At 47.7% G+C, this 10,809-nt stretch overlaps 2 protein-coding genes across 3 annotated transcripts; one reads left to right on the forward strand and one right to left on the reverse strand.

Annotated features, from left to right (window-relative positions):
* Positions 1-1,097: 1,097 nt before the first annotated feature.
* Positions 1,098-4,088, forward strand: LOC125548577 (plant intracellular Ras-group-related LRR protein 3-like). Its single transcript, XM_048712150.1, has 3 exons — positions 1,098-1,930; positions 2,897-3,063; positions 3,150-4,088. The coding sequence occupies exons 1-3, from the start codon at positions 1,244-1,246 to the stop codon at positions 3,805-3,807; spliced, it is 1,512 nt and encodes a 503-aa protein (XP_048568107.1). The 5' UTR covers positions 1,098-1,243; the 3' UTR covers positions 3,808-4,088.
* Positions 4,089-5,938: 1,850 nt separating this feature from the next.
* Positions 5,939-10,485, reverse strand: LOC125548588 (protein NBR1 homolog). 2 transcript variants are annotated; one of them, XM_048712165.1, is made up of 8 exons: positions 10,324-10,485; positions 8,129-9,381; positions 7,905-8,019; positions 7,614-7,811; positions 7,357-7,506; positions 7,170-7,268; positions 6,417-7,076; positions 5,939-6,310 (listed from the first exon to the last, which is right to left on the reverse strand). In XM_048712165.1, the coding sequence occupies exons 1-8, from the start codon at positions 10,399-10,401 to the stop codon at positions 6,305-6,307; spliced, it is 2,559 nt and encodes an 852-aa protein (XP_048568122.1). In that variant the 5' UTR covers positions 10,402-10,485; the 3' UTR covers positions 5,939-6,304. The 2 variants fall into 2 exon arrangements, with proteins under 2 accessions (XP_048568122.1, XP_048568117.1); XM_048712160.1 differs by having other exon boundaries at positions 5,939-6,330.
* Between the last annotated feature and the right edge of the window lie 324 nt (positions 10,486-10,809).

Here is a 10,809-nt window from a genome sequence, read left to right on the forward strand (position 1 = left end):
ACTGGTTAGAGATGATGGACAAAACGAGACACTGAAATCGGAAGAAAGGTGGGAAATAATCGAATTCAAAAGAAGGATAATAGAGGGACCGATATATTAGGGAAAAGCTTCATGTCAGTTGGCTGATTACAACCTGTGCGTCGACCGCTTTGGCTGGTCGATGCGTGTCCCTGTGAGTCACACATCATTGCTGAACCTTATCTCCTCAGGCGTTCGTCTCCAGAAAATCTATCTCGCCGCTCTTCTCTCTCAGCAGCCAATCACTTGTTTCTCAATAGCAGCCAATCTTCACTTTCTCCCTCCCGACTCTCATCTAGAGCTGCCACCACTCAACCACGCAACAGACGCGCACGATCTCCGCCCCGACGGAGGACGCCGCCACCGACCCCCTTTCTCCCCCGGACAATCTCCCGTGGGCACTCTACTGCAAGCCCCTTTCTCCTTCCCTCCTCCTCTCTCTCTCTCTCCCCGCCCATGGCCCTCTCTCTGATTCTCTCTCTCGGGTGTTTTCCCGCAACAAGCTCGTTGTTGCAAAAAAAATTCTACAACAAGAGCTTTGTTGCAAAAAAATCTGTAACAATCCCTTTGTTGCAAAAAAAAAATCTGCAACAAGATTTTTGTTGCAATTTTTTTTCTGCGATATGACCTTTGTTGCAAAACTTTTCTGCAACTGGACTTTTGTTGCAAAATTTTTGCAACAAGACCTGTGTTGCAATGGTGAAGGTGTCACTCGACCACTCAATGCGGTAGGTCTGACGGCTCACAACCCGGCTGAAAAGATCAGCTGGCAGGGGCGTAGCAGGCCCCGATATATCATTAGAGAAGAAAGAGCAGTTTTTTTTCTTTGCAGGAGAGAAAAAGTCATGTTGTGACGAGAGGCGAGATTATTGAGGTCTTTTGGGTAGGAAAATTGTGTTCAGTGCTTGAGCCAATCAGTGAATGTTGACTTGCAGAAAAAGAAAAAAATAATATGCGTGAGCGTTCAAGAAACAAATGACTGTTTCTTGAACCAGAAGCAGAAGAAGCCGTTCATCAGCAGTAAACGAATTGTCACCCTGGATCAGATTTGGATCGGATAGATATCCCCTGACCCAAATAATCCCCAGGGATCTGCCGGCCGGCCGCCCCAGGCAGGTTCCGACTGCACCCTCCAGTCCAGCTCCCCATCGCCCTCCACTTTCCCAAGCCCACCATAAAACAGCATCAGTTCTCCGATCTCCGCCTCCCACCTCCCCCGCCCGCCATGGATCCGGCGCCGCAGTCCCACCCGATCCTCTCCTACGTGCTCTCCCGCCTCCCCACCCTCTCCAAGCCCAGGCCCGCCGCCGGGGCCGACTTCGACATCGAGCAGCCGCCGGTCCACACGCCGTCCCCGCGCTCGCCCTCCGTCGGCGAGTTCGAGCTCGTCGAGCGGATGCCGGGCCTCCGCCACGCCTCCGTGCTCCACGCCATGACCCGCGCCGTCGCCGACGTCTCCGCCGCCCGCTCCGCGCTGCAGGAGCTGGGCCCGCGCCCCGACCACGAGCTCGTCGACTCCTCCCGCGCCGTCGTCGCCGCCGCCGCCGCCGGCGACGTCGCCCCGCGGGTCACCGAGGAGGACCTCGAGGCGTGCCGCACCGTGGTGCGGCTCGAGGAAGCCCACGACACCTACGAGGCGCTGCTGCACGAGGCCGAGGGGAGGCTCGAGAAGGTCTACCGGTCGGCGATGGAGGGCAGGGACCTGGAGGAGGCCGAGGGGAAGGATGAATCGGCGGCGGGCGCTGATGAGGTGGCGGTGCAGGAGGAAGTCGTCGCCGTGCTGAAGCAGGCCCAGGAGGGCAAGCCGGTGGAGAGCGTGCTCCTCGTGGATCGGCAGCTGCGCTACCTGCCCGAGGCGTTCGGAAGGATCCTGGGACTCCGCGTGCTTGACGTATCACACAACCAGCTCCAGGTGAGAAGCATGTCATCCCATATCTTTAGATTAGATCTGTTTATTTAGAGCCCATGTAGTACTATATGGTAACATATTCATGGATGAGCCACACGCACAAAACACTTCAGTTCTGGTGTGTTTGTCTAGGATTAGGCATTTTTCTGCCACTGTGAGCGCATATTAGGCTGTCTTTTCGGACTGAGTGGATGCTTCGAATTACTCTATGTGCTAAATAGTTTGGGTGCTGATTTATCAGTAAGGATGCTAGATTTGTGAGTTCTGATATGCCTGGTACGAAGAGTGGGTCTGTATACTAGCACTTATTTGTCACTTGTCAATTAGGATCAGGTATGAGGGCCAGTCTGTATTCTATTATTTTGGCAGATTTATTTGTTATCCCGCCTTATGTGTTAAGGATGTGCTGCTGAAGGCAGAATTTGGATGGAGAAAATGCTAAAAGTTATGCAAGGACGCGTTGAAGTACTATTTTTGTTTCTGAAAGGATGCTTTGGTTTGATTGTCGCTTTGGTTTAGGCTATGCAAACACTAGTGTTGACTCATCGAGGGTTACAAGTAGTACTTTGGGTTCATACAGTTCTACAAAGTAGAATATCAAATTGGTAGGAGTTATGAGGTAAGTTTAGCTTAGCTTGATTTCCTGGAAATCTTGCTTGGGTTAGAAATTTGGAGAATCATCGATTAAAGTAGGGAGAATTAGTACTTTCCTATTGCTTGCTGTTACTGGTAAGAGATGTTTATGTCTGATTTATATGGTTTATTTTGAGCTTCATGATCCATCATAATCATTTAACAGCAGACATGAGATGTGCTAGCTATAAAATGCTGATTTTCTTTCGTGGCCCTAAAAACTCAGATCTGTTTATCAGGTTATAATTCCTCAACAACTGCAAGGCTGCTGTATGGCTTGTTAGATACAATATTGTGCTGTTGTTCCCTAATTTTGGGATTTCACTGTGCTTGTAGGTTATTCCAGATGCTATAGGAGGGCTTGAACATCTTGAAGAGCTCCGTCTTGCTTCTAATGCCTTGGTTTCTCTTCCTGATACTGTTGGATTTTTGTCCAATCTGAAGATTCTGAATGTGTCGACTAACAAGCTGAGAACACTGCCAGACAGCATCTCAAAGTGCAGGTAGATGCTACTCCTAAAGTTCCCCTTGCGTTTGTTAATTAGCTGTATTCACTATTCAAGAGACTGATAGATAGTTCACCCTCCAGGTCGCTAGTTGAGCTTGATGCAAGCTACAATGGGCTCACATATCTGCCAACAAATATTGGCTATGAACTGATTAATCTGCGAAAGCTCTGGGTTCACATGAACAAGTTGCGATCTCTTCCATCATCTATCTGTGAGATGCAATCACTATACGTCCTGGATGCTCATTTCAATGAACTATGCGGTCTGCCATCTGCCATAGGGAAGCTTTCCAGCCTTGAAATCCTCGACCTGAGCAGCAACTTCAGCGACATGAAGGAGCTCCCTTTCTCATTCGGTGACCGGCTGAACCGGCGGGAGGTTGACCTCAGCAACAACCAGATCCATGCTCTTCCCGACAGTTTTGGCCGGCTTGACAAGCTGGAGAAGCTTAACCTGGAGCAGAACCCTCTGTCCATGCCACCAGCAGAGGTCGTGAAGGAAGGTGTAGACGCTGTGAAAGAGTACATGTCAAAGAGGTGGCTTGATGCGTTGCTCGAGGAAGAACAGAGGAGCATGGCGGCAGCAGCAGCAGCAGAGAGCCCGCAGGCGTCGACTCCCAAGGCTTGGCTGGCGCGCAGCGTCTCATGGGTCTCGGACGTTGGGGGGAGCCTTGTGGGCTATGTCAGTGGTGGCCAGACCAAGTCGGAGAAAGACTCGATCCTCGACCAGCAGTTCTGAAACCTCAGTTTCAGAGGCGATCGAGTATCGCGTATGTATATACCAAGTTTACGGAACTCTCGACCTGGGAATCATTTTGCGTTCCTGTTGACTCTGGAGAGATGCACAACCTTACAAGCACCTGCCCTCTGCAGGCTTTGGCGTTTATTTTCCCATTTGAGGGTCATTTCCATCGAAGGCCCTGGTTGTGTTACTGTATAATAATAATAGGGCTGAAACTCGGTATACTCGCTTTATTATTAGACTGTTTGCAACAGAAATTATGCATTTTGTTTGCTGAAGCTACATGTGTTACTGCAAACTATCTGTCTTGCTAAGATGCCACAAAGCTTTAGAAACTTGCCAGGTTTTGTTTGTGAGAACAAACTTCAACCCTGTCATTGCCGAATGCCCTCAATTTGTGAAGTCATACAGTAATTTTTTCGGCTTTTGAAAACTAAACGTACTACCTATGTAACTAAATATAAGGTGTTTTTCTAGTTCAATGCAAAAACATCTTATACTTAGTTACAGAGTTTGTAGTTCAATGCAAAAACATCTTATACTCCCTCCGTTCCTAAATACTCCCTCTGTTCCGAATTACTTGTCGTAGGTATGGATGTATTTAGATGTATTTTAGTTCTAGATACATCCATTTTTGACGGGTAATTTGGAATGAATGGAGTATAAGTCTTCTTAGACATTTTAAATGGATAACAGCATACGGATGCATATAGAGTGTAGATTCATTCATTTTGCTCCGTATGTAGTCACTTGTTGAAATCTCTAGAAAGGCTTGTATTTGAGAACGGAGGGAGTACTTAGTTATAGAGGTACTTTCTTCGTCCCATAATGTAAGACGTTTTTTGACACGTAGGACCTTACATATTGGACACAGCTGATAACTTCAAAGAAAGGTAGGTCCTTCAGTCATTGACAAGTGATAGTGTGGTTTTTTAGTGAACGAGATAGTAATTGCTTAGGAACAACAACTTCGGGCATCAGGTGACTTGCATCACACGAATTCCAAACAGTTGTGCTAAACTGTAATGCTTGTGACACGCATTCCTCTCATTCCAAAGTGCCCAACAGACTAAGAACTTATGGACCAAGGTTCAGGAGGTGGAGCTAGTGGTTGGAACAAAGGATATCATTCGATGAAAATTCACTGCGAATGGGTGCTACTCTGTCGCCACGGCTGGCTTACAGAGTGCAATTGCAATTCGCAGGATTGATAGTCGGACATGCCAAGGATGGATGGTCTAGAAAATATGGGCTTCGCCGAAAATCAGATTTTTCTCATGGCTCATTCTGCAAGATTGGACGGCATAGCCATTGACCAAACTGTGGTCTTTGTCAGTTGTGCAAAAGAGAACCAAGAACGACGGCGCATCTAATCTTCAAATGCCGCTACTCTGCTAGGATTTAGGAAGTGATCAACACATGGCTGGGGATGCAATCACAGGTTAACGCCTGGTCCACACTCTCATCAGTGGCAGCATGGTGGAACGAACGTGGTAGTCTGGTACGAGTCAACAGGAAGGCCTATAATTCTTTGAAGATGTTTAGTCTGTTGGCCACTCTGAGAGAAATATGAGAGTGTTTCACAACAAGGCCTCTTTGCCCACACACGTTGTTGCGTCAATCAAGGCGGAGGGGAAACTCTCGGTACTTGTAGGGCCAAAGTTTCTGGATAGGATTTTGCCAGTTAGGATGTTGCGTCAATCAATCCCTTTGTGTGTGTTTTTTTTGTGGTCATGTAACAAACAGACTTTGTTCTCACCTTCTTATTTAATGAGATGAGATAAATCTTTTGCCTCCGTTTTAAAAATAAATAATTTTTTGCATAATGTGAAATATATAAGTTTCTAGGAGACTATGCTGACATGAAACATCAGGTTACAGTGTTTTTAGCTGCCTAAATGTCACTTGCACAGTTCTCAGGGCAGAAGAAGCGAAAATCAGTACACTTTCTTGCCTGTTTGCAGTCGCTCTTCCTTCATACAATCAACCATTGTTGGAAACTTGGAATACCTGGGACCAGAACGAAAATAAGCTCTAACCAACAATCAGTTTATGAGAACCACATCTCTGAATCAGACTCTGATAGAAGAGCACAGCAACCATCTGATTGAGAAGCACACGAGCGACAGATATAATAAACATAACTCATAAACCATACTAGCAGTTCGCCTGATAAGGTACCCTGCTTACACGAAAGAAAAACCACGGTGCACGAGCGACCACACACCGGAGCGCCGGACTATTATGGTCCTGCTTACTGGCTGCTACTACTACTGCGCGGCTGCAGTGCACTGCATCATGCAGCATCACTTCAGCTCGTCTGGTTATTCCTGCATTACATTATACTAGTACTACTTTATCTATATCTAGGTCTACTAGGCAGCAGCGCTCCAGCAGATGAGCGCAGGAGGCCATCACCGGTCCTTCTCTCTGGACAGAAGATCCATCGCCACACGCTTCATGGAACTTCATGCTTCTTGCTCGAGCACTCCTTCTACATCTGTGTCAATCATCAAAACCCTGACGCGAATAAGAGTTGAGAATTAAGAAGGATCCTAAATTAAGATGATATTCTCGCGCTACACAGGATGAGAAGTGGCGCATACCAGTTCCTTCAGCTCCGCAAGGAGTGGGTCCCACTCATGGAAGCCGCACAGGTCATCGACCGACTTCTGCAGATCATACTCATTCTGCCGAAGTACCTCCTTGTTCAGGTCAACCTGCCTGAAGCCCATGTCCGCCAGTTCCCTCAGAAGCTTCTCCTCCATGTTGTTGTTGATGGTTTCATCAGGCGAAGGCATGCTAACAGGAGCGACATGTGAACTGACAAGAGTAGGTGCCGGTAGAGGTTCCGGCACACTGATGGGTTCCGGCAGTGGTGCGGCTTCAGGTGCTGCCACACCTGTAGGCATCCCTAGAGCTTCAGCAGATGAGGCGTGGGGATAAATAACGGGTACTTGAACTGGTTCATCTGCTGCCTGGGTATAAGCGATGGGTACTTGAACTGGTTCATCTGCTGCCTGGGGATAAGCGATGGGTACTTGAACTGGTTCATCTGCTGCTGGTGCAGAGGGCACAACACTTCCAACCGCTTTGGGTCCCTTTCGTCTCAGCGTGGCAAGCACCTCACGCAGAGGTATGCCATCATCGTCAGAGTCAGATGCAGAATCTGAGGTCCAGGTTGCGGTGCTGCCTTCTGCAGGCAAGCTCAAGAAGTTCACTGCAGCAGTTCCCTTATTGCCACTGGTCTGGACAGGCTGTTGCACCTGCACACGAATTTAGCAGACAAATGATCAGATGTGTAAACAAACCATGTGGCCACTTGCGGAAGAGAATTCTACAGTCTAATGAGGCTATACAATGGATGGCCTCGATGTTGCAGGGTTGCTGACTGCAGGCAAGTTCAAGTCTATTGCAGCAGTTTGATTGTCACCACTGGCTTGAACAGGCTCTTCCACCTGCACACGATATCAGCATGCGGAAGGTCATGAGGGGAGGAACATCAAGGCTTACAAGGAGAGGAGCAAGTGATGGCAGAGTAAAAACCTCAATAAGAACCCAAACTTGCTGACCAAATTTCTGTAGGTCTGGCGATGTTAGTCTCCAGTACGATATGTACCTACCAGGTTTCGCAGGTGAAACAAAGTCAACACAAACATCGATTTCTCCATTCAAGGGGAAACCAGCCTCTGGAATCTGAGAAGTTCAAACATAAGTTAAGACTTTATTATGGTCTGAGATGCATCCATGTAAATCTCACATCCAGAACATATTAGCAAATAAATTATGTGGTTGGGAAGTACCGCTAATTTCACTAAGCTTTGGCGAGCAAATTGATCTCCACCAACCCAGGCAAGGTGGGTTCCATAAGGCCATACAATATTTCCATTGTTAAGCATGCACCAAATCTTACGAAATGGAGTTGATGGCGCCATTCGTGTTCCATCAGGGACAGTGAGATCCTTGACGAAACGGCAGTCAAGTTGGAGGAACCTCTTATCCTGAGAATGGTCAAACAGAAGTAAGTGTAAATATTATGTTACTATCTCACGTGAAGTATATAATCATGAGTATGAACAGACTGATCTGATCACCTTATTCAGGTTTCTCAATCTTTCACTTACCGAGAGTGGCTTGTCCATTCTGGCATATTCAGCCTCATTGCCCATGCGATAGAAACAAGCACTGCATAGATCATAGTTATATTTGCTGCCAGCAAAGAGAAAAATGTCAAGAGAACAATTTTTTTTCAAAATCCAATGAAAAATAAGATATGAATGAAGGACTGAATTATTTAATTGTAACTAAAAATACTTACACATTGGACTTGTAGCGAGGCCCAACAATCGGTGTCACCCCGCAGCCATCACATTCTACCCATTTATGAACCGACTGCTGTGGGGTACCATACCCACTGTATGAACCAAATGAGTAGGGATCTTCATAATTTCCATATGAATTAACTAATGAAGGCCTACTGAACCTAAACTGATTGTAGTCGTAGGCAGGTGGAGGAGGGAATGCCTTCTGCAAACCATGGGTTGCAACTGAAGTGTAAGGGTTAAGTATTGGATCAGTTTCAAAGGTCGGAATTGAACTTGACGGAGGGCCTCTGGGGGGAGGGAAGGCTGAGCTTGAATCGCCATTGATCTTTCTAATAGACCCAAAGGGCATATACCCATTTGCAGAACCAAGAGTAGAGCCACCAGGAGCAAATGAAGGAACAGGTGGCACCGAAGAAGACATGACAGATTTCCCCATACTTTGAGCATGTGATTTCCCCTTACTCAGGGCATCAGTTCTTTTCTTATGATACAAGAGTTTTCCACCAGAACCGACTAGAACCGATGGAACCCCAATTGAAGTACAGCCTGGTGCTTGTTGAACTTGAGCATTGGTCTTCTCAACTAGCACACTCTTAAGACCAAGTGCTCTAGATGATTTAGCATGTTGCCAATTTGAAGCTGAAGCTGTTGCAGATTCAGATGCATTACTATCTTTCATGTCCCTGAATGTTTGTGGATTACCACTAGAGGAACCAGATGAACTGTAAGAGAGACCACTGGTAGGTTCCATGCCGCTCTTGGGTGTCATCAGTTTAGCAATTCGATCCAGCAACTCACGTACTGGTGGTGCCGATGATGCAGCTTTAGAGCGCAGCTCATGCGATAACTTAGCAAGGACAGCAGGAACTTGCTCTGGTACAAACTTCAAGGCTTCATCAATAGCTGATTTCACCTGAGCTAGTTGATCTTCCATAGCTGCCGACATCTTAGACCTGGAATTCAAGGCTTGCTGGTTAGGCTGAGGTGCCCCGGCAGTGCTGCTTTTCAACTGAACATCAATCCTAAGAGGGTTCAGCTCCTGACTAACAGCAGCATCACGTAAATCATCATCATCATCCAACATGACAATATCTCCATCCTCATCAGTATATGTGAGAATAAATTGCTCCTCGGGGCTGAACTTAAAAGCATTTGCAATCTTTGACCGAAGGGCAGCAAGATTATGATCTAAGTTTGAACCATTCACAAAAGCACTGAACCGCTTGAGAGTGCCACCATAGTTGACCTGAAACATCAACCAATCATAGACTCAGATATTAACAAGAATGACGTATGACTGGAACTACAAATTAGAACAGAAGGATTCAACAGGTGGCACAAAGAAAACATATCACTAGAAGAAGTGTGTGTTGTTCCTATGTTTTGTTCTGTTATTAGCCAGTTAAGGACAACAACAACAAGCTAGAAGTATAATCCTTGAAGATAGTGGAGATTTCAAGCATCAGTGACACAAGTGAATAGTCACACTACCACAGTACGCATACCATGCACATATAAGAACACTACTAGGTATGAAGTTCAATGACACAGAGACAGAAATATATCACTTTGATGCTACTAAATTCCATACAGAAAATAGCACATGAGAGATCAAAAATTGACAGTTGCCTCCCGTGCTCTGAAACATAGATTAAAGTACTCTAACATCAAACACGAACACAAAGCATCTTTGGTTCTTTACTAGCAGCAGCAATCGCCCTAACTGTAATCTGAACTTCGCACCAATCAACGCAAGCCCGTCAGTTAACCCGTCAGTTAACGGGTGAAATCATCTCCACGGTTTTACAATGGCGAACAAGATCAGAGCAATCTGACCTCGGATACACCCTTATAGAAAAGAAAGAAAAATCCATTCTTCAACAACCAGATGGAACACAAAATCCCACCACATCCCATCATCCGCAGCAGACCACGCCCCCCATCTCCAACGAATGGGGAAAAGACCCCCGACGTCAGTGTCCAACGCCATCGCGACTAGACAGGAGTCGGACCACAAGCACCGCCCGGATCGCTCTAAAATCTAGCACGCGCAGAACCCCTCCTCGACTCCCGACGAGGAAACGCCAAACCCTACGCCGAAAGAACAAAAAAAAACGGCACTCCCCTCATCCTCCCCGATCGAACACCACGACGGCATCACCACACTGCCAGGGCACGGGAAAACTACCTTGATGACGAGATCCCGGGGGCGGCCGAGCGGCACGAGGCCGCGGAACGGCGGCGGCGTGTCCCGTTGAGGCATCATGGCGCGAGTCCGCGGCGGCGGGGGCCTCCGCGCAGCCGCTGCAAGCCTCGGCGGTGCGACCGGAGATCCTGCGCAGTGTAGCTGGGTGGGAGGAGGCGGCAGTGCGTCGGCGGTGGGGCGGGGGTGGGGGTGTGTGGCGTGGTGGGGAAGAAGAAGAACGGAACAGGGCGAGGCTCCCTCTTTTATCGAGCCCTTCCGTTACCTTCGATTGGAAGGCTGGGAGTGGAAACTGTTTCGCCTTTTCGCGGTAATTTTGCGGCCGGGCCCCTCGTGGGACGGCGGGCCCAGAGGTCGGTGAGAGAGGCGGGCTCCTCGCGTGGGCTGCATGTGGGACAGATCACGGCTTGTTTGCGGTGGGGTCTGGGTGTGTGATTTTGGCGTTGGTCCGGGGTGAGACTGGAGTTTTCC

The sequence above is a fragment of the Triticum urartu genome, chromosome 1, assembly GCF_003073215.2.
Source record: "Triticum urartu cultivar G1812 chromosome 1, Tu2.1, whole genome shotgun sequence".
Taxonomy (NCBI): Eukaryota; Viridiplantae; Streptophyta; class Magnoliopsida; order Poales; family Poaceae; genus Triticum; species Triticum urartu.

What these genes read in the sequence shown, in the direction of transcription:
- LOC125548577 (XM_048712150.1), top strand. Translation starts at nt 1,244, where the DNA reads ATGGATCCGGCGCCGCAGTCCCACCCGATCCTCTCCTACGTGCTCTCC. An exon ending in TATCACACAACCAGCTCCAG is followed by an intron (nt 1,931 to 2,896) that starts GTGAGAAGCATG and finishes CTGTGCTTGTAG; the next exon opens with GTTATTCCAGATGCTATAGG. An exon ending in GACAGCATCTCAAAGTGCAG is followed by an intron (nt 3,064 to 3,149) that starts GTAGATGCTACT and finishes TTCACCCTCCAG; the next exon opens with GTCGCTAGTTGAGCTTGATG.
- LOC125548588 (XM_048712160.1), bottom strand. Translation starts at nt 10,401, where the DNA reads ATGATGCCTCAACGGGACACGCCGCCGCCGTTCCGCGGCCTCGTGCCG. An exon ending in AAAGCTTAGTGAAATTAGCG is followed by an intron (nt 7,507 to 7,613) that starts GTACTTCCCAAC and finishes TGAACTTCTCAG; the next exon opens with ATTCCAGAGGCTGGTTTCCC. An exon ending in CAACATCGAGGCCATCCATT is followed by an intron (nt 7,077 to 7,169) that starts GTATAGCCTCAT and finishes ATTCGTGTGCAG; the next exon opens with GTGCAACAGCCTGTCCAGAC.